This window comes from Anser cygnoides, chromosome 9, assembly GCF_040182565.1.
Source record: "Anser cygnoides isolate HZ-2024a breed goose chromosome 9, Taihu_goose_T2T_genome, whole genome shotgun sequence".
Lineage (NCBI taxonomy): Eukaryota > Metazoa > Chordata > Aves > Anseriformes > Anatidae > Anser > Anser cygnoides.
This window is the reverse complement of record NC_089881.1, coordinates 5,774,580-5,798,030: the sequence shown is the minus strand read 5'-3', so window position 1 is coordinate 5,798,030 and position 23,451 is coordinate 5,774,580. Positions and strand designations below refer to the sequence as shown.

Below are 23,451 nucleotides of genomic sequence, written 5' to 3'. Positions count from 1 at the left end.
CAGAAATGTTTAATTAAATAAGTGAAGGCATTGTGGAGGCATTTTAAAGTTATACTCCGTCCAAATGAAAGGCATTCCATTCCTTTAATGAGTGTAATGATATGCAGCACAAAGCAAAGGAGGCTGATTAAATCCAGATTTACCAGTTTTTTTGTTATAGCGCTGAGTACTTACTCCTGGTTCATATGCACCACAGCCTCTAGGGTGGTATAGCCAGCAGCTGTGAAGTTATCCTTGTATCGCTCCATTTTAATGGCTTGGAGCCAGTCACCGACAGAAACAACCGCCGAGAACTCCGGGGAGCTGGGATCCAGCAGGGCTGTGCTAGGCCTGCATGCCAAACAGTGAAAGGACAGACAGACTGCGTCAGCCGGAACGTGACTTTCAAACCCAACTTTGGTCTCTGCAATGATTATTCTAAGTTATTAGGAAAAGTAAGGGCGACAAGTCGTGCCTAGCGAAACTTGTAGCCCTCTGGACAGCCAAGCAGATCAACTGCAAGGAACTTAAGCAAGTGCAAGGTAATAGGCCAACTTTTGCCAAGAATGAACTTGACCTTAGGTTTTTATTTTTGCTTTCATACGTAACTTGAACCACCACGCTGCTTAGTTTCCACCTCAGATGCAACAAAGGTCATAGAAAACGCTTTTACTCCAAACACCAAAAAGATGGCATTGCCGTGGCACGTCTGGCCGACTGGCCCTGCATCTCACTGGCAGGGGTGGAAGACCAGCCAACCCTGCGTGTGTCAGCCCTCAGCTCGGCAGCTATGGAAACCCCACTGAAGTGTGCGCAGGGGAAGGGTGAGCTCACAACCCGACAGACGGGTTTGGAGAGCAAAACTCAGGGCAGGTTCTGATAAGCCCTGTTCCTAGCCAGGTTCACAGGCAAGCTGGGTGCATTCAATCAAGCTCAGGCCAGCAGGGAGTTAATCCCCTCTTTAATCAACCCATTCCTGACCAGCACGTGTGCCAGGACTGGCGGACTGATGCGGGCTTTGATCTTTGTTTACACTGTGGAATGTGCTTCTCATTCGGCCTTGCACAGATTTGCAAATAATTATTTTCACAAAATTCACTCCACTTATTAGTATCTCATTTATTTTTTCATGTATATTCTAAATCGCACCGTTTCATTAAGCCATTATAAATTACTACTGTCTATCTAACCCAAACAATTATCATCTCGCAATTTGTTTGAAAACGCGCATCATCAAAGATTAGGTGTGCAACAGCAGAGTTATGTGCTGCCTAAGGCACTGCGTTCGTGGCGGTAATGCTCGGTACAGCTCTCTTACTAAACACTATCTAACACAAGAGCAATGATGGCAACCTAATTATATACAATTATGATTCACTTATAAAGTCATATATTATATTAATAAAGTTTTATGCAAATTTGAAATTCATATTCCAAAGAAAAAAAATATAAGCATCTAAAAATAGTCATGCATGTGGAATGACCTTAAACAGGCCTTGACCTTTCGCAAAATACGTGTATTTACAGAAAGCACCTGTAAACTGGAAACAAAGCAAAATGGAGTAGGTTCATACGGCAATTCTCAGATTATCATAGCAGATCATATCGTGATTCTCACCATGTAAATTATTTAAGTCTTGAGGGCGGATACATGTTTGCCAGGCTACCGCTGCAATTAGGGCAGTTTGGAAGGTAACTGGTGACAGTGGCCTCACAGGATTAATAATCCCTCTTCTGATAATGCTAATTGTAAGTAAGAGTCCCAAAAGGACCTGGGAGTTTAAAAAATGAAAATAGCCTTTTCAGTTTTTTTTGTACCTTCTCTTCTTCTGAAAAATTTTCCTCTTCTCTTCCTTTTGTTTCCTCCCTGCTAAGCTTCTTTCCACATTTGTTGTAAGCAAATTCACCTTACAAACCAAAGGCATTTGAAAACAATAGAGCAAACCTGGTGTAAATTAGTATAGCTCCTATTACTTCAGCAGTGTTTCATTAGCTCAAACAAACTGCTGATCTGTCCCAACAAAGATTTGTCGTTTCTATAAGTCTGGGAGTTTCCTTCCTACTGTACTTCTTTTGCACGTACCAGGTATACCATGGCTCAGCAAACAAAACAAAACACAAAAGTAATGTGGGATCCGTGGAGACATGAAACTGGCTTTCCACAAAATTAAATTCAAATTCACATAAAAATTAATCCACACCTTCCCAATGCCCGCAAGGTGTTGGCTGTAATGCCATAATGCTCATTTGCAAATCCTACACAAATCTAGGGTTTATAAAACTTGATGATGTACTTTTCCTACAGAAAACCACATCACTCTTGTTACCTACATTGCATTAAGGAAACCCGTTCAAGCCCTTTTACTGAGGTGGGAGAGGGAAAGATGCTGCAAACAGGGCTTGCCCGCATCAGAACTTTTTCAGGACATAGACTGCGTTAAAAACCTGGCCAGCACTGGTGTGATGTAGCTCATTTGACTTTCCTTCTCACAGAGCGAAGACAGTCTGAGGTGCCCAGCTGGGTTCGGCAGCGTGCCAGGACGGCCTGTGCTCTCTTGCACCGCGCAACGCCTGCTGCGCAGCCCGGCTCGGCAGAGCACGCTTTAATCCCGGAGCAGCAGCTTGGGTGACTTGCAGCTCTGCCTGTCACCTCCACTCTGCTCCCCCATACATCACCGATACAAAAGCACAGCTGACCTGGAGCTCTCACTGCCCGTCCTCTTCAGGCTGTTGGGGTTGCGGATGAGTTTGTCCAGCATGTTGACAATCTGTCCAAATTTAGGCCTGTCGCTGCGCTCCTTCTGCCAGCAGTCTAGCATCAGCTGATGGAGAGCAATGGGGCAGTCCATTGGGGGTGGCAACCGATACCCTTCTTCAATGGCTTTAATAACCTGCAAATGGCACAATTAGGAAGACATTAGAGAACATCAGACACTACTCACATCTACCAGCTGAGTATCATTTATCCTAGGGCAATCTGAAGTATGGAAACAAATCCACAATTAAGCGAAACAATATGGAAGATTGCACTCAGACTCAAGCAGTTGGTGGTCTCAGTACTGTCATTTCTCCTCAACAGTTCAAAACTAAAAGGGTACAGCATCTAAAGCAGGCATCAGATACCGCACAGCAATGTACCATGAAAGAGCATCATGGGATAAATGGAAGACAAAATAGAAAAAAAGACAAAACTGTCCTCGATGGACAGAAAGTTGGCAAAGCAATAGATCTACAACAAATCTTTAACATCCGTCAATTTTGGGTACACAGTTATGTTGGTGATGAACATTTTCCCATCATTTTTAGGGGACAGCAGATCATCCCCTCCTTCCTCTTCTCCTGGGCTAGCTCATCTCTGTCAGTAATACAGGCCTGTAGAGAACTTGTTTGCTCACCACTGTGCGTTTCAAAGAAATGCAGAGATAGGAACCCTTTGGTGCAACTTTACCAAAAAAGTTACTGTAGTCCTATGCAGCAGCTCACTTATGCAACTCATACTTAATAGGATCCAGAAAAACTGCAAGCTGCTGGCATTTCGAACCCTCCAGAGACAGCTCCAGAGCTCAGTACTTTGATGGCTTGTTAGTTCTCTCAGGAGAATGGGACATGACCAGGGCTCAATTCTGAGATGACAGGGACTTGCTGAGAAGCCTTCAGGCCTTAATCAATATGAGTTTCCTGGCAGGATTCAACAAGAGACTAAAGACCAAGAGTGCACAGGGACTGAATTGCACTAAATTCCCTCGTTCTGGTCTTGTCCAATTAGTGGCGAAAATCCACTGGGAGAACAGAGTGGGGGGAAAATGCTTGCACTATTAGCAGCTAATCAGTGACCACAAAGTGGTTTTCACAAATTCAGGAAGTAAGAAGATCCTTTTGCCTCCTCTTTATTCAACAGACATGGAGAATAATTTCAAATCCACTTCTGCTTTGTTGTGAAAGCACGGCTTTCACTGCTGTTAAGGAGAAAAAACATGGTATGTCTACGCCAGGTACTAAAAAGGGGATGCAAAGACAGTATTGTTGGCTTTGATTGTCCTCTTCAGACTAGCTGTTTGACATGGTCTAGCACTGCACATTAGCAGTGTGTATCAGCCTAGTATGTTAGCTCCGTGGTTTTTGCACTGAGCTCCACTGTGTTGTGTAGACATGCCTGATATAACTCAGACACATCTGGTGTTTTATTTTCTTGCTAAGTCTTGATGACTTCCTCTTAGCAAAGGAAGGCAAGATTGGGTGCCAGAAGAGACATTTCACATCAGAAGGAAATTAAAATTACATCCCCCTGTTTAGATTAAATGCCATCACATCTAGACACTCTTTGAAAATGTTCGGCTCTACATAAGAAAGCAGATGACTTGTAAAATGACTTAACCACTCCCGTGACCATATATATTCAGATTAACATTTTTTTCTTCCTTTGTATGTTTGCAAATTCCATGGGAAAAGTATTATGGATAATCTATGTCTCATTTCCACTGGATTTTTTTTTAATTTAATAAAAAATCTATTAGCAAAAGCTCTTATTAGTATTATTATTAAATATTCTTCTGGAATAGCAGCCATTGTGTGCGGTCCCTCTTGGAATACACTGAAGTAGTCCAGATGGTACACTTAAACAGGACATACATAATTTAAGAACGGTCATTTAGGAAAGCTGCTCTTTAATGTCCTCAGGGGGCACCTATGCAATTGTCACAAGGATGCTCTGATAATCAGAATTGGATTTTGGATGTGTTGTTTCAGATTTCCTACAAGAAATAGAATTATCTGGAAGAATTACAAGTATTTTGGGGTTTGAAGAATTAACTACTAATAGGAAACCCCATTAAATTCAAGTGTTTTTTTCATATAGATTTTCAATAAACTTGAGATTTAGAATCAATATTCAACTTTTCCTTCTCTTTACAGTGTTATGATCTAATAGTTTAAATACATTCATTTCTCTTTTCTCCATTCTCCTCTGTCCTCTGTTTTCTTTAACTGATTAATAATTTTCCTTAAAAAAAGAATAGAAGAAAGATATGCGCACAAGTTAGATCCTAACTAGAGAATCCCCTATTCCCTTACCACAGACGACACTTGAAGTATTCAGGGAACTCTTTACTCTGGAGAGGTTCCCTGGGAAAATGAATCCACCACTCATGATAACCTTTTAAAAACCTGGAGTGTTTTATAACTGCACAGCAACAGACATAGAAACACATCAGGGAACATCTACAGAAAAAGATAACAGTGTGGGGGAAGAAAGTGAGAGAAAAGGAAGAGGAAGCCTCAGAGGGAAACTCACATCTTGATTGGACATATCCCAGTAAGGCCTCTCTCCGTAGGACATCACTTCCCACATGACGATGCCGTAGCTCCACACATCACTCGCCGATGTAAATTTACGGTAGGCAATTGCCTCTGGTGCAGTCCACCTGATAGGGATCTTGCCACCCTGTCACAAATAAAAGAAACCGCAGGCTAGTGAGTCACTGACCCAGTCATGTGCGTGGCTGACACTGTTCTACATTGCCATTACAAATACAAAATGGTTTCCTGTATGCAATTCCAGATTATTCTTTAAAAGGCCTTCACTTTCCCTTTCCGTGCCATAAAACTGTCACATCCAACCAGGAGGCAATGCTGCCCATCTGTTTTCTTTAGTCACATGGAGGGGAAACAGTACATTGTTAAGTGTGTTTTTATCAGTCCTCTACAAGATCTCTGCTTAGGGCTATGCTGAAGCATGAGAAAAAGCCAGGAGTTGTACAGTGTATTTCAGAGATTTGGTTGACAAAACAAATAAGTATATGCTGTTAATTGCTATTTCCTTGCTTGCCTGTCTGACCTGTTTGGCCTGTTTCAGAAAGAAATGGGATTATAAACGTTTTGCTTTTCAAAAAGGTAAAATAAAGAGAGGATAAACTGCAAAGATTTATGAATACTGTGGTGTTTCCCATGGGCAATGTCCCAGCTCCTACCAGAGATGTGAGAAGGCAAGCAAGCCCCTGGGCTCTCCCAGTCCGGCTGGGAGGAGTACCACACCAGACCAGGTTGCAGAGTTACTTTTGATACCTGTTGGAGAGAGCTGCCTCTTGTTACAGTACTTCTTTCTAAACAAGTAAGAACACTTGGGCACCTGACCCGGGCCACTGAGGTCCTGCACTGCTTTAAAAGGAGTTCACTCCATCCTGTTTATCCGATTTTGCGTTAGCTGAGTGATCCCAGGCCACAGATTTCTCCTCTTGTTTATGCTAATATACAAGGTGTTTTTAATTGAGCTTTTGGTTTCCTGCAGTTTCATCTGGGGAATGACTTAAGCCAAACAAAGATTTCATTTATTTTTTTCATTTGCTTTCATGCTTTTTTGATTAAGTTTATTTTGGCATTTTTTTTTCTCAGCAATCCTGTAGATAGTTTTTATCCAAAACCGAGTGCAGCATGTGCATGCTTAATTGTCCTAGTATCTCTCTCAAGTGTTTAATATGGACTTGTTCCAAAGCCAACTGAAATCAAAAGGGGTCCTTCGTCTGGCTCCTTTGGCCTTTGCATCAGTCCCTTTGTGAATCAGTTCGTAGCAGCAAGTGCCTCATGGGGCTACAGGATGTTATCACTTTAATGAGATATTACTAACGGGGAGCAAAACGCACCATTCTCTTAAGAAAGGACGCTTTAAAAATTGCATTTGACTGCATCGTTTCTGGTTATGAAAAAGCTCTATTCCCCCTTTCAGACACAGATGCGTAGACATTGTTTATAAATGGTCGTCATTCTAAAAATTGTCAATAAGCTCCTTTTATTTAGCTGTTTGAGTACAGTGGAGTTTATCCAAATTTTTCTGATCCTTCATTGCTGATACCAAATGAAGACAATGCACTGTAATGCAAATTGCATTGATTCCCTCTAGTTTACTCGAGAACAAACATAATACTCTATCTGCACTCACTAAATTCAAAGGGAGGCTTTTCAATCATTTCTTTCTTGTCTTTTTGTTTGACTAAACTTTGATTTCCCCGAATACAGCTTTCCAGACCTCTGCTTCTGCTTTTTCCACTTGCCATCCTTAAAAGTGAGAAATACCAAGGTTGCCCAGCATTTAATAGTACACAAGTCTATCTTTCCCTGTAATGAATGTGAATCCATTAAAGGATGTGTGCTGGGATTAAACTGCAAAATGTGAATGCTGCAAACAAACTCTGCGCTAGGGAGAACAGATGGAGAACGGCAGATATTTAAAAATGAAGAAAATAAGCAATTTAAAAAAGAGACTTAATAAACTGAGATTTTTTTCCACGCACATGTTAATTACAGAGGTATTGGTACAAAGGCTGGTAAGAGTCGAGATGTTGTTCTGTGCCCAGAAGTACTTGCATTAGCACTACTCCACATGCAGCATATTAAAATGGCTTAGCAAAATTAGTGGGATGCAGGGAAGTATAGACAAAACAGGAAAGAAACAAACAAATAAACAAACAAAAAGTGAGGCAAAAGCATTTATCACCTCCAAACTTGGGAATGCAGGCCCCACACTATTCCCAGCCCGAATTATTTGGAGTCAAAGTTACGAGATGAGCTTTGTGATGGGCAAAAATTGATTTATTTACTTATTTATTTTTAACTCTATTTTTTGGTAGCACATCTAGACTTGCTGTATGAAACCTCACTGGGACTAGCCAGTTGCAAATAATTATGCGTATGTGTAGATATCAGAAGGAATAGAAGCCCAGGCTCTAATTTCTGGCATCAGATTCTTATCACGCACTCCTAGCACACTGAGGAAACCAGATGAGTACATGGGTCACAATCTCAGAGAAGAAATACTGATGTAGCCATTGATGGAGCAATAACACTACATCAATTTATAGCAGTTATGGAGTCTGGGCCAATGTTTATTTTTATGCTGTGATATAGGTTTAACTTTATGACTGAGATTATTTTAAAACAAACCACTGTAACCTCTCACACAGTCAGACAAAAACATCAGAAAACCCACTGGACGTTTTCTCTCCCTCCTTACCCGTGTGGTATAAGCTGCCTCGGGGTCATCTTCCAAGACACGGGACATGCCAAAGTCAGACACTTTGCAGACCAAGTTGCTGTTGACTAGTATGTTTCGAGCAGCTAGATCCCGATGCACATAGCTCATGTCAGACAGATACTTCATTCCTGAGCCAATGCCACGAAGCATCCCTACCAACTGGATTACTGTAAATCTGCCATCATTCTTCTGTGTATGGGGAAAGGAAGAAAATCACATAGCATTAAGCTAAAAGCTACATTATTGCCATTGCTGAAATTGGCCAAGAGAATATCGCTGGATCCTCATCTTCTCCCAAATAAAATGCAATGTTATGTCCCCACTCTCCTGACTAGCGTCTATAATTCACCCGTAAAGTACAAACTCAGAGATTTTGTCACAGCTTCCACTGATGCAGTATCTGGGTTGCTATATATCCAGTTTTAATGAGTCTATAGCATTGCAATGCTTTCAAAAATGGAGAAATCAAATCTGTTCCCATTAAACATGGATTATTTAAGACCCTGCTATTTTAAACATCACATTTATTCTGTATTCATCCACATTGCATTTACTCTGTGTTTTTGATAGGAACAACACCAGAAAAGAGAAAGAATTTCCCAAGTACAAACGTAATTCCTTTTAGAAAGCTGAATTTTCAGTATCCCTCGGCAAACCAGAACAAGAAACCATAAGACATTTCCCAGTATAAAATCTCTTTAGCTTATTATGAAGAAATCACCTACCCTGAGGAAGGCATCCAAGGAGCCGTTCTCCATGTACTCAGTTATGATCATTACCGGTTTACCTAGAGTTCACAGAAAGAAAAACACAATTTCTTGATGAACACCGATGTTAATGGGATAAAAATGGGTTGCACATGATTTTACTGCCAAGACACCTGTCTTGCACAATCTCATTTAATTTGAAAAGCACCAAGCTTATGCCTCAGCTGTGGGGAGCAAGAGAAGAAATATTATAGGTTGGGAACATTCAAAGAGCCCCATCTGGAAGGTTAACCCTTTGTCTGACTCATTGACAAGGTCTTTAACTAAAGTGGCTCCTGGTCTCTAAGGAATACATGAATTGATAATTGAGAGCTCAGAAAAAAAGATCTGTTCAAACTTGACAAAAATCTTTAGTGTAATTAAATTGCTTACAGACTAGAAAGCTTTCCTTTTCTAAAATGGAATTCATGAACGCTTTCGTCTCCCTCTCTTTCAAAAGATCAACGCTTTAGGCGAGTTAGAAGTTGTCAGCAGCTACAAGGTACTCGAAGACAAGAGTGCAAAATACAAACTGTTCCTCTCAACTTTCTCTGTCTCAAGTCTGCATCCTTTGTCTCTCGTTATTTATAAAAAAGCCAAAGCCATTTGCCTCATGAATTCAACTACAGGATAAATGATTCAATGAATTGTGTCACATGAGTTAAGATGCTTCAGCAGCACTCAGCTTTCCCCTCTGCAATACAGAGAACCAAGCCTGGGCAATCTGAAGAGAAATGTGATGCAACTTCGCTGACATGGGGATGCTTTCTAGGCACTCTGCTGCCTATAAATAACAGCAGATATCTAAGTAATGCTTGATGTTGCCTCAAGTGCTTCACAAAGTCATACAGTGCTGAAACTGGAAGCATTTAGGTACATACAAGTAACGCTAATTATTTCAAGGGGTTCATTATGCTCCATATTCAGCATCTGGGTATTTGCAGAAAAGGATCCAGTATCATCTCCATTCTAAAAGTGAGCAATGGGAGTAGAGAAGGTAAGTGACTTGTCAAAGACAGAATGGCAGAAGCCCAGTCCCAAGATGAGCACTGTTAAGCCCACCTTTAGTCAGGGGATCACCTTATCATCAACACCAGGCTGGCATGGCAACCCAGTTGTTTGCTTTAGCTACTCGAACTAGCAAGTTTCTTCTGATATAAAAGGCACTGACCAAGAAAAATGCTTCTCTAGTACTTTCTGTGGCAGCTCTGAAGACGAAAACATTATGAAAACAGAAGGGATCAACGGACACATCACAGACTGCACATAGCTCAATTCTGTCTTGGCATCACTTTTCAGAACTGCTCAGCTTTTCCATGCTACTGTCACCAGCAAGTCTTTGCTCCAGAACAACACGGTTTGAAAACATGCAATATTTTAGCACTGAAAGTTCCCATCCTCATTTATATCTCAGTGAGTTTTTCGTCAAGATGATTTTCCCTTTATTTTTGAGGGATTTCCCTTTTTGAAGCAGTCCTTTTCTTCTTTTTGGGGGGGGTTAGAAAACTATGTACTACAAGGACTACTGACTGGTTTTACATCATTTCACTTAGACCAACATATATGTGAGACACATCACTTATTTCACCAATCATTAATTTAGTTCACCTTTCCAGTTCCAATCTAGCCTTTGCAGGCCACTTACTGTTCCGATTCTCCTTCCCCTTTCCAACCAGTATCAAAAATCTTAGTGTTTTGGTCACAAGCAAACTGGTATGCCTGTGAAATGCCAGTCTGGCAGCTGAACCCTTTCTGACTTGCATGAACAAAGTAGGGGAGAGACAGTATGGCATAAAGCAAACTATTCTGGATGTAGGGCTTAGTGACCTTGGCTGAGTACTCGCATCCTTAAGGACAGAGATGTAGTACAATAATATCCTCTCTCTAATTCACCTTTGCCAGCATTCTTTGGTAAAAAGAAAGAAAACTCCAACCAAATCTGCATGTGTCACTGTTTCATTTATCCTTTGCAACTGTGACCGGAATGCTTCCACTGAACAAATAGAGCTAAATGAGTTTTAATTAACCTTCCTCAATCAAAAGACACTATGTCAACATAGAAAGGAAGAAAGGGAGACTCTTTCAGTGCATTAACACATAATTTCATTACTCAGGCACTTCTTTAGCAGAGAAGAGGGAAAGAGAGAGGAGAAGTTACCATCAGTGAGTCAATTATTAAAGTACTTGACTAGCAGCCAATAATGTATTCACGGTTTTTTGCTGCCTCTCTCCCCTCAACCCCCACCTACTCCACTATTTATCTCACATTTTAATTTTCAGTTTATTAAATGCATTCATTTATCACAGCATTCAGAAAACCTATGGAGAAATTGAGATAAATGTCTTCTTAAGTAGCCCTGTTTACCAAACACGCGAGCTCTGAGGTAAGCAAGCTGGCTTGCTGCAGGAGCAGTGCTCACTGCGAGCCAGGCAATGAAGCGTTCTTGGGTCAGGCTGCTACCTCCTCGGTGAAAATTTCAAATCATTTTAATTCAGTGACAACTGCATTATGCAAATGCATACAGCCATTTATAACTGCTAAAGCTGTAATAGCTAAGGGGGTTCAAGCCTCAGTGGGTTTTCAACATAAAGATTCCCATGTTGCCTTGCTTTTACAGAGGTGCTTCAAAAATCATTGCCTGCAGCAAACACTGTGAGCTGACCACAAACACCCCCTCTTTGTTACAGCAACAACAACAAAAGAGAGACGAGAATCAGACCTGAAAAATTTAAACAGAGCATTGTTTTAAATTTCAGTTTTGAGGGAGGCCTTCAGTAAATGACAGGCAAAAGAAACCCAAGCACCTATTTTCCCTAGCAGAATTTATCTTGAAAACCAAACAGTGACACTCAATACGAGCCCCTTTCCACAACTGTTAAGAGGGGTGAGATGTCCAGAAACGTTACGTGGTAGAGTAAGCAACCAGCTCCTGCTCTAACAGCAGCTCACAAGCTCACTGTCTGCTTTCTTTTTGCTCTTTCTGCCCTGAGAACAAACCCCTATATGCAAAGGGTCTCTTAGGATTAGCAACCAGTGTCAGTCAGGCTTTGCCAACACGCTACCTAGTGCGGTCGGAGTAGGGACAATAACTACATCATTTCAGTGGTGTTTCATCAAGCCAGACCCAAGTGCATCTGTCTCACAGGTGTATTTTCAGTTCAAGCCTGGAAACAGCATCCGGTAAGCTCTGTCGTTGTCTTTCTAAGGCAGGGTTCATGGCACAGTGAATGCTAACAGACTTAAACAAAAATAAATAAATAAATAAATAAATAAAGCAAAAATTTAATCAAACCACCAAACAAAAAAATAAGCCAAGTAATTTCTGCAAAGTGAAATTATCACACCTGTAAATCAGAAAAAAAACAAATAAGAAAGTTTCATACTAAAACAGAATACTTCATTTCAAAGGCTTGCTCCTTACATCTGTGCTTTGCACCTTAAACATATGACTCCGTAGTTTTGTTTTGGGATTTTTCTCCCAACTATTTTAAATTCTTTGCTCACCATCTGCTTTTGCCTATCCTGTAACAATCAGCTCAGACTAGCAAAGATGTGAAAGATGCCTGCTTGGCATAGCAAAAAGGAAGAAAAAATGTGAACCCCTGCTGTATTAATTCCCCCTACAAAATCTTGTACAAGCTGCCTACAGATAGAGTATCAGTTGAAACCATAAACCCATTTATAGCTGACAACGAGATTAATGACTTGTCCCACACTGATTTCCTCCTATTAGCTATCAGTGGATCTGTTCCATCTGTCATTTCACAGGAAAGAGGGTAAAAACACAACAAAACAAAAGAAAAAAAAAACACCCACAGACTTTATTTCTCAGTGACTTCTAAATTGGCCATGTCATGAAAATGACCTACTTACATTTAGTAACTACTCCTTCCAAGTGGATGATATTGGGGTGGTCAAATTGTCCCATGATGCTGGCCTCACTCAGGAAGTCCCTCCGTTGTTTATCAGTGTAACCGGCTTTTAGAGTCTTAATAGCAACACAGATCTCTCTTTTTCCTGGTACTTTGAGACGTCCACTGCATACTTCACCAAATTCCCCTTAAGCAAAAAGGCACAAGAATCCATGATCATGAGCATGAAGCACATGTTTGTACTGTCAAAATGTTAAATCGGTTCATTCTGGGAAACTGTCATACAAAGATCACAGGATCCCACGTTTCCTAAAAGCAAATTTTAAACTATATTTACTGCAAAAAATGCAAAAGTTCTGGCACTTACCCACACCAATAACTTTTTCAATCTTTATGCAGGAGGCATCAATTTCTTTGGCAAATTCCCTCACAGCTTGATTTGGATCCTCATATGTAAAAGGATCCACATATGTTCTAACACCTGCAAGGCAGAAATGTTTTATTTGAAGTCACTGATCTACATGCTGCTGAACACATAACATATGAGACTGAAGCCTTAATGATATACAACAGCAAAGAGAGTGCACAATAAAAATGTACTGTAAGCCAGGAATGACTGATGAAAGAAGGAAGGCCTTAATGTATTTTTTCCTCAACGTGATTTTTTTTTTTTTAATGTCATCCTTTAATATTTCCCAATATTGACGTAAGGAAACAGCCTTTTGCCAATAAATGAATTTCACAAGTCATTGCCATCAATCACTGCCAGGCCAACAGCCTGGCTATAGACCTGTGAGAATAAAAGATATCACATTTCCTTTTTGGGATCCAAGAGCTCAGGTAATAGTTTTAGTAAGCGGATAAGTGGGGTGGAAGTAACACTAGGATTCAGCCCTGGAAATAGGGTAGCAAAGTTCGCATTTCCTTTCCTGCAGGACTGCCTCTGGTCCATCCAAAAGCTGCCTCTGCAGAATATTGTGGTGAAAAGTCATGCCTAGACAGCCTAGATAGCATGATTTTTCATAGAAATAGAAATCTTTCAGTGGAAAGGAATAATTGAAAAATTCCATGGACCTTTCTCCCAACTCAAAAATTTTACCCAGATGCTTCTATTGCCCCTGTTACTAAAGTGCCTAGTTTTGAAGGAGGATGGTGGGAAGCAAGGAAAACAGAAACATATTCATCTCATGAGGAATGTTATCTCTTATTTGCCAAGCATCTGAACATGGAACATGTTTTGTGAACCGAACCAAAAAAAAAAAACGCACCAAGCACCACTGCCTTTTTACCTTGGTTCAAATGTTTCTCCTCATCTGCCTCTTGCTTAGCCTTACTGTATTTACTGCGCCTGTCAGAACAAAAAAGAACATTACAGTTCAAAATAAATATCTTACTTTGAGACAAGCTCTGTCTTCTTAACCTGCCGAGACTCGAGCTGTTTGCACCTGCCACGACCTGTGCTTGGCAGCTCCCCTACAACAGCCCATGACACAACTTACACTTTCCAGAAGGGTAGGAGACTCCTCTCCTCAAACTGCTCTAAGTGTTATTGGCATCAACAAAGCATTAGGGGAAACACAGATCTCCGTATTTGCATCTCGGCATTTAAACAAAGAAAAGAAAGCTTGTGTTCCTGCTACTTTTTCTTCAAATGCACATTTGCAATACTGTGAAAAAAGTATTTTTCACAGAAATTGCTTTTTAGCATGAACTTATATAGAATTAGATGCTACGACTGAGGTGCTTTGGTAGATTGATTTTCAAACCCAATTAGGCAAATGCCAATACCAACACTCTTCTTTAACTGCAAATTTAAAGGTGGAAGCAGTCTATTAACGCAGAAATCAGGGTGGTAGCAAAAAAAAACCCTGACCATCAAAAATGCAGATCCTGAGGATTTTGTTTATTCTTTTAATCACTGTACAACTGAGGGGAGTAAAGAACTCCTGATGTCAGAGCTCCTCTACTAAGCCCGAGCTGGACACAATAATACAGTGTAGTATGTTAATTCTATAGATTATTATTTCTACAAGTACACACATGATTTTGTATCCAGTTACATAGTTAATTAGTCCAGCTTTAAACTTCAGTGGACAAGCTGCATTCATAAAAGCTAATGCAAGAGGTTAATCCAATAGAGAGGATATGTAGCTCAAACAAATGTGTATTGGGATTGCCCAAAATCTAACGGTATGTACATGTAGAGATTTGATTTTGCGTATTCATGGAAAATTCAGAACCAGGCACAAAAACAGACATTGCCAAAGAGAAGGGCTTGTTGTTGTTTACTCCTCAGCTTCCTTGTCCCTATGGAAGTCAACAGCAAATCTCCCAGCACATCAGACCCCAGTTAGCCACTGACAAGAGTTTGGGTTGGAGTAAGGAAGAGGGAAGGAAGAGAAACCAAGCCCAGAGGAAGGACGGTGAGACCGGTGGTGCCTGCAATGCGCAACCTGCTGCCTGGAGCAGGGAAGGAGCCAACCAGGTCTGCTGGGGCCCCAGGCCGAGACTGGGTTAGACCTCTGAAAACAGTGAATAGGTAGAGGAGAAAAATGAGAATAGGTGAGAGAAAGACCTACCGGCAGATGCGAGATTAAGAGGTTAAAATTTGGAGAAAACATGTGACTTTGAGAGCCTTGGTTTCACCTGCCTTCTGCCCGGCCTGCAGGGAACAGCAGCTTCCCGCCACTCTCAGCTGAAAGGCCACGTCCTAGCTTTTGTCTTTGCAACCCTTTAGTGTTGGGGATTAAATACACTATTCTAGTAATGAAAACTATAAATTGCACATGAACAGAAGGAAAAAAATCCAGTTCAACATGTGAAGACTACGTGATCTTTGAACCAAGCCTCGCAGCTCCCAACATCATCAACAGGACTTGTGTTCAGACATAAGAAGCAGGTACATACCCAACCATAAGTGGTTGGGAGCTTTTTTTCTTGATGAAAGTCAATTAAACACAAATGGCGCCAAATCACAAGAAGAGCCTTATTAAAAACCACACTGGATCCAAACACCAATTTAAACCATTTTTTTTTTTTTTGCCTGAGGACTTACGGCTCTGGTATAAAAGAGCTGAGTGAAACTGAGGGACTACGTTCTGCTCCCAGTGCCTGACCTGAATTAGGAGGAGAAATCTCACCCAGTGCCATGCAGGGCTAAGTCAGCTTAGGGGGGATTGCAGAAAGGGTTTCAGGTACAACATAACTTCTCTCGGAGGAAAGAAAAAAAGAAGGAAAAAAAGAAGAAAAAAAGATCCCGCAATTTAAGCAGGACCCCTTCAAATTCATATTATTAGTCTTCAGATACAGATGGGAAAATGAAACACAAATGGCTTTGCATGAATGCATTTTAAGTAGGTAAAAATGCTTTTAATCTTATTTCTAAAAAGTAAAATCACCCTAACAACAGATAAAAATAACCTTACCCCACTAAAACCCAAAGACATGCAAAAAGCATAGGGAAACAAAGGGATTGCTGTTCAAGCAATATAATTGTAGCTTATTAACTTTAAATAATACCTTCCAAACTAACTACCTGCTTCCACCTCTGCCCCTGTCACCTGCTGACCTTTCCTGCCTGGCTTGGGGCAGGCCACTCCTGCCTGCCATTGTCCCCCGGCCGCGGGGCCGCGGCTGCTCGGGGCACCTCACCTGAATGGCAGAAGGGAGCCTTTGTCACAGGCTTGAATTCCGTAATTACAGGGATTTGGGCAAGAGTGATTAAATAGCCGTATTCAGGAAAAGAACACAGAAGCTTTCAGAAGCTGCAGGGGTCAGAGACATAGGGAAATCCACAGGTGGGGCCTGGAGATAAGGAGGGGAAGGCCTCTGCCCAGCCGGAGGTAACGGCAGAGGGTATTAGCACACACTGAGGTGAAGCAGCATGGAGCCCGTGCCCCACAGCCCATGCTGCCGCTTTCTCCACCCCAAAGAAGAGGGCTGGAGGTGCTACAGTGCTCGGGCACCCAGCTGGTGGGGCGTGCTGAGCCACAACCGGGAGCAGAAGCATGTTCAGCTCCCTGTATGGAGCAGAAGGTAAAGCAACCTATCGATCAGAATTTCTGATGGTAACTCTTGGATGACCAAAGGAATCTGTAGGGCCAACTTACTCCAGCCAAACCCCTCCAGAAAGCAGCTTACTGTTTTACACTTTCCCAAATCTTTTAAAACTCTGTCACTGTTATTTTACTCTGTGCTACTACAGGGTAGGGGTTAGAAACGCTCCTGCTACCTCTCCTGCATCCTGCTGTATGGTTATGCCCGTCCTAACCTCAGTAAATTTAAACTAACATTTAGGCAGCTTAGTTCTCACATTGACACAAACACCATGGTCGCAGGACAGACCCAAACAGCTTGAGCTGCCTGAAGGCAAAGTCTGTTGACAAATTCTGCTGAGAAGATGAATTTGGGGATTTGAGTAATGACTTGAAAAAACATAATGCTAAATTAGTAATAACAACCTAGAGTTCAAAACTGGGCACCTCCAGCATATGTCCAGTTCCCACACTTGGCTTATGGATGCAGAGAGGCCATGTCCACAGGCCAAAGCACAGTTTTGATTGTACAAATATGACTTCTAGGTCATAGCTATATTACAAAACCTCCTCATGGGGACTCTATGGACAAAGAAGCATTTCCTCAACTGAAGTAATTTTGGAACAAAGTATAATTATTTTGCTATTAACTTCAGCTGGTATAGGAACATCACGAAATATCCCCAAAGCCCACACCTCTAAATGACATTGGTGATGTGGTTAAAATCATTTGTGTAATAGTGAATATTAAAGTCGATTCTGTTTATTGAGAACTACTTCCAGCTACTGGAGAGCTGTGTATTGAGGAAGGCTGCTAATTAACAAGGCACATGCATTAGTATGCACAGAGCAGTTTCACTGTCGTTCATCTTGCTATTATATCTTTCCCCTTCCACAGCTTCCCTAAGACCTACCAGTATGGAACTACAGGGCATCTCTGAACCCACTGCCACCAGACTACTTCTACCTCCAATCCCACCAGTGCTTGGACCAACCTCTTGTCCATACAGCCCACCTGCCTTTATTTTTATTTATTTATTTATTTATTTTACTCTGTCCAAGTTAAACACTTGTGGGCAGAGATAACTGAACAGACAACCTGAGCAGGGAGAAGACCTGGCTGAGCAGGCACCCACACCAGCGAGTCTGTCAGCTACCTGGCTCCAGGCAGCCTTTCCTTTGACAGCTTTATGGCTGATACTAAAGAGAATCAATATGAGGGCAAGGGGCTGACATTTCATTTTCTAAAAAGTGATCCATTGAGGGCCAATCACCAAGCAGTGTTTATCAGCCTTGGGAAGTGACATTTTTTTTATAGGGGGAGGAGGGGAAGGAATCATCTCAAAGCAACTCGACAGGCTCAATTCTCCAAGGTGGCGACTCATAATTAGAAATCCAATGCATCCTGCTATCAATCCTGCCTTAAATAATAAAGTGATCAATAAAAGCGGAGAGGAGATTAAGTCATCAAGCTCAGTGATGCTATTTTCTGTTGCAATGGCTTTTAATAAACCTGTCTCTCCACATTACATTTTCATATGGCCTGTTCTTCCTTCTTATTGCCAGCATGGAGGCTTTGAGGTGAACACCCACAGAAAGCTGTAACAATGCTTGACTACTTTCCAGATATTACATCTATAGTGACTTAACTGCTCTTTAAGACAATTTAAAGTGAGAGAGTAAATCAAGAAAATTTGTGTGCATTTATGGCTGATGCCATTAAACTGATCAACAGAGATTGACAAAATTTGCATCCCTCAGATCCCACGCCTCAGATGCAGTAACGATACGTCCAATTTTATCTCTGAATTACACTGAAGCAAAATCATGGGGATCTTTTTAAATGAGACTGAACATAAACTTGAAGACAAACACTCACACTGTGTTTCTGCTACACTGTCCTCCCACTTGCAGGATTGTTCCTGATGCACTGGTTGAATTTGGGAATGAACAAGTACTTGGTAGAAGATTACGGTTCTGCTCTGATCAAATAACCATCAACCCGTTCTGCTGTGTTACTGTGTATGATGCTGAACGACTGCAGCTTCTGCCTTACCGTCATTTCCACACACAGTGGAAGGACTAACCCAAAGACTAATGCAGACTCAAACAGAGTAAGACAAAATCACAAGCACAGAAGTCTGATAGCTTAGTTCATAACAGTGTGGTTGTTTATTCCCTGTGTATCAGGAGTCAGTCCAAGAAAATCTACTGTACCCATACCCATTAAACTTAACTTCAAATTACACTAACCACAAATCTCTAGCTGGCTTGATTCTCAGTGCCAGTTATTGGAACCAGCTTTGCATTTCAAGGGCAAATAGAGCTGGAACTATTGCCATTACATCACATGCTGCTGTGGTACTAATGTTGAGAAGATCAAAGCTACATGGGAGAAGGCTTGTAATGCAAATGCACTGTTTATGATGCTAATCAAAGAATTTAGCTTTGTTTGGAGGAGACAAAAAGCTCCCTCATGAAAGAGAGAAGGGGGGAGAGAAGCTTAAGTTCTTACCTCCTGCTGATGACAAAGGCTGCAATGAGAATGACCACAAGAACAACACTGCCAGCCACTGAAACAAGCAGCACTGTGGGATTGGTACCATCGCCAATGATGGGGGAAGGAACTGGAAACAGAAAAGAGAGCATTAGCGTCAGACACCCTCAAAATATCAACCTGGGCAGCACTCAATGAGGCTTTCTGGCTTGTGAAGGTAGTTTAGAGTAGGGCTCAAATCTACTTTCAGGCCTTTATTATATAGTCATTTCACACAATTTTCCAAGAGGGCCCTAATTAGCTGAAGACGTGATGTTTGATAATGATTTGGGGGAACTTCAGTTCACTGGGAACAAGGACTCCCTCCCTCTCCTTCTCCCCTTCAGTGTTGCTCAGAGGGTATAATGGCTATTTCTTTCACCTTCCTAATTGCTCTCCACTCTTCTTTCCTCTTTCATTTTCTCAGTGGGGCCAGATGATCACTCCCCAACTGACACAAAGAGTAAGCCATTTTAAAATGTCTTCCGTCTTCCTGCTGGATTGATTATTTTCAGCTGTTAACATCCTGAAGGATGTTGCCACTGACTGGCATGACCTTAAATTGATTTAAACAGACTTTTATGTCCAAAATAAAACAGGCTTGGTCACATCACCTTCCTGCCACTGAAAAGCAAACATTTTGGGGGGCAAATTTGCATGTTACCCTGAACAAAAGGAAAAGCTGTACTAACAACATAGTTCAAACATTCTGTCCTTATATGACTAGGTAAGGGAAAGTGCAAATATCTGAGCTGATGCGGGACAGCTAAGTGATCTATGTCAATAGCTTGCAAAGGAGAGCAACAGGGTTCCATTCCCCTGCAAATGACATGCTCCAAAAAACGCGCACACATGAAACAAAATAGACACATGTATCTCTGAAGCATCAGTAGCTTCCAAGTATTTACAAGCTGTATGTCTCCTTAGGCCATTCTGAAGTATTTTCATTGTTAGTGTCTAGAATATAACATAGATGTCTAAGGTCAGGTTTATCACACCACTAAAAGTCATGCAGCCATGGAGGAACATTTTCCCAGAATAGATACACCACAGTCCAATTAACCAACGGGAGACTCCCAACACACAGCTCAGTTACATTTTCACTCCTCACTCAAAGAAAATAAAGATATCAGCGGGCATGTTACTACCTGTGTTAGTTGTGAATTCAAACGGTCCACTGAAGTCTCCGTATCCTGCTGCTGTCCTGGCCCGCACATGAAACACATATGAAGTCAGGGGGTTCAAACCTTTGATGTCAGTATTCCTGGAGGCTGTCTTCACAATGCGATAGCTCCGCTCATTTTGGTCCTAACAAGAAAAGAAGTGATCAAGTAAAAATGCCTCACTGCACCACGAACCATGGAATCCCACTTCCTTGCCAAAACTGTTATGATGAAAGAAGATGAGTAACAACGATGGAATTCTCAAAATACGTCCCGAGGGCTTCTGCTGTCTGCCTTGCTCAATACCCCTAGCGCTGAGTGCTGCATGGAGCTCTGAGCAAGCCAAATAAGGGTGGTGAGACAGTAGGTATGATGCTCATATATCACTGATTACTTAAGAAATCACACAATGAAATCCTTTGGAAAATAGCCAAGCCTTCAAATATGATCCTCCTGATGAACAAACATTTTACTCATACATGCTGGCACTCTTTTTCTTCCTAGCAGCCAGAAGCTGTATCAAAAAAAATGGTAATGTATTTCAAAAAAGAAAATGTTCAGAAAATGTCTTCCACAAACCCAATCTTTAAAATTTTTCCATTTTTGGCTGGAAAATGCATCAGAAAATGCATTAATCTAGTTTCCCTGAAAAATCGGTTGCCTTCTTCTGTGTGTGTTAGGGAAGCAAATACACAATTATCTTTATTAAAAAAAAAAAAAAAGTACACATATACATGAGAGAGTGTGCAAGCAAGACCAAGTAATTGTCCATTTCTGCAGAGGACCTTCAAAGAAAATCGCTTTCTTCATAGTTCCATAGCTGAGAAGTTATTTGTAGGAATAACATCTCTGTGTAACTTGGAAAGTATGAAGAATGTAATTTTCTTTCCTTATTCTCTATTAAAAGCCATCCAGCCCACACCATTACTCTAAGCAGAAGCTATTGGCAAACAGATCTGATTACCGTATTATATACTTCATTATTATACTTCTGTCTATGATGTAAAGCTAATGTCTCACTTCTGCCCAACATTATTGATTCTCATTATAAATATGCTTGCTACAAAAGCTCAGTTCCTAGGTAAGAAAAAAATAGCAGAATAAATTCCTACCATACAGCTGGAATAGCCTATAAGTCTTACTATTTCAAACAACCATTCAAGTGCATGAAATCCTTAATTGGATATTATTAAACTGAATCTGTTCAGTTTCAAATGATGGAATACTATCTGGAAATAAACTGAAATGGAATGAAGTAAAAAACTCTTCCCAAATTCAAACAAAGCTCCTCACTTGTCCATTTTCGAACAGTACCTTTTCATAGTATTTGACTTCGTACTCCAGAATGACTCCATTTGGCCTGTCAGGTTCCAGCCAGGCCAAGGCAACGCTGTGCCTCGTTATCTCTTTAGCCTGGATCAATGCAATCGGGGATGGAGCTGCCAGGAAAAAAAAAAAAAAAGAGAGAGAAAAAAAAAGATATAAGCAATAATTTAGTTTTAATAAGACCTTTTTTCTTCAGCACAACATACGCACTTTCAGAAATTGTGTTTTTCTTGTGTGGGGGTTAGAAGCATTAAGTGTTTTTCCTGTTTTCTCTAACAAATTTGCATTTAATTTCTCTCTAATAAAGGTTGTTCTTAGATGCTGGGCCATACTAGACAGGTAGGATTTGGAGTAACACTGCAGTTTCCTAAACACCATGATGTTCATAATGCATAGGTACAAACCTTCACAACAGGCTAAGATACTAATAGATTCTGTTTTGTTGTTGGTGGTGGTGGTTTTTGTTTTGTTTTTAAACCTTTGTTAGACACAGCACACAGACTTGTCCCTATGTTTTGGTCCATAATGATTCTCTTCTTCCATGTCCTAAAATTAACTGGTGTTACTGCATTAGCTATTCATTCTACAGGAACTATGAAATTCCTGACAGACCAATCTGGTTTTCTCTAAAGCTGAGAAAACTTTGCCACTGAATTAAGTAAGACCAGAATAAAGCTGAATACATATGAACTGGGACCCTCCCATGAAAACCAGAAAACTTGTATTTCAGGAGTCTGAGCCAATCTGTGCTTCCTAACCTGCCCTGCTTACACCCGCCCATGTCTGTGAGCAGTGCCTGGAGAATGAGGAAGCTCAGCGCCCAAGGGCCAGATTCTGCCTTTGATAGCTCCTTCCCAGCCAGGAGATACCAGAGACTGGCCCATTGTGCACCGAACTGGCATAACCAGACCCCGTCCCATGTGGCACTGTACAGATGTGAGGAACAGAAAAAGCAGGACTGCACTGCCATGGGTAAGGGCTGCCTAGTTTGGGGAAAAACTTGACCTAGCAACAAGCTACACGCAAAGATCCTTTAAACTGTATCTGTGTGCAGTAATAAGGGCTGCAATGCAGAAGATAATGGGAAGCATCTCATTGTGCGCCCTACTCAATAGAGCCCCTGCTAATGCTGAAGTTCAGGTTTTTGCCTGGCTGGAGGACAATGCGTTCTCCCTTTGACTGTGATAGCAGCAGATTCACGGCAGTGCAGGAGGAACGGGGTTTCTGAAGATTTATGAACCCGGCTGCCCCTTTCTTGCTGTTGTGTTGCTGTGTGGTCACGTCTCTAGCCAGCTGTTATCAAGCTCTTTTGATGCAGACAATAGCTGGAATAAATGGTGGAGTCTCCAGGGATAAAAAGGGACATTCATGAAATTTTTAATCTTATCTAACAAAGCTGTCCTGTATAACCAGAGATTAGAGGTCTTCCTAAATTGAATATATTTCTTCTTTTGTCCCCTGAAGCTGTAGACGTGTTGCTCTTTTTTGCCTCCTTCCCTTTTTTTTGTTGCTTTTTTCTACCCTTAACTTTGGGATGACGATCCATGAAAGCGTTAAAGAGAGAAAAAAGTATCCTTGAAACATATCCTTGAAAACTACCAAGAAAGACAAATAAATAAAACAGTCACAATAAATGAAAGGAAAATTGAATGTTGAAAGCCTCAAACCTACTTGACCATATCAGACAGTTCTGATGGAAGTGAAAATAACCAGTAGACGCCACAAAGTCACAAAAGGGTGTCTCCTCTTGATGTGAAACCATCAGGGAGCT

The 23,451-nt window shown here is 41.2% G+C and overlaps 1 protein-coding gene across 2 annotated transcripts in view; it reads right to left on the bottom strand.

The window, feature by feature from the left end:
- Positions 1-23,451, bottom strand: part of EPHA4 (EPH receptor A4) — a 99,302-nt gene that overhangs the window by 5,369 nt on the left and 70,482 nt on the right. Inside the window, exons 6-16 of one of the 2 annotated variants that reach the window (XM_048062958.2) lie at positions 21,669-21,793; positions 20,340-20,499; positions 19,171-19,282; positions 13,911-13,969; positions 12,989-13,102; positions 12,623-12,808; positions 8,728-8,789; positions 7,982-8,191; positions 5,270-5,419; positions 2,677-2,870; positions 175-330 (exon numbers count right to left, since the gene is read on the bottom strand). In XM_048062958.2, coding sequence (XP_047918915.1) covers positions 175-330; positions 2,677-2,870; positions 5,270-5,419; positions 7,982-8,191; positions 8,728-8,789; positions 12,623-12,808; positions 12,989-13,102; positions 13,911-13,969; positions 19,171-19,282; positions 20,340-20,499; positions 21,669-21,793 — 1,528 coding nt within the window. The remainder of the gene's footprint in view (positions 1-174; positions 331-2,676; positions 2,871-5,269; positions 5,420-7,981; positions 8,192-8,727; positions 8,790-12,622; positions 12,809-12,988; positions 13,103-13,910; positions 13,970-19,170; positions 19,283-20,339; positions 20,500-21,668; positions 21,794-23,451) is intronic. The other variant, XM_067002013.1, reaches the window with a different exon arrangement.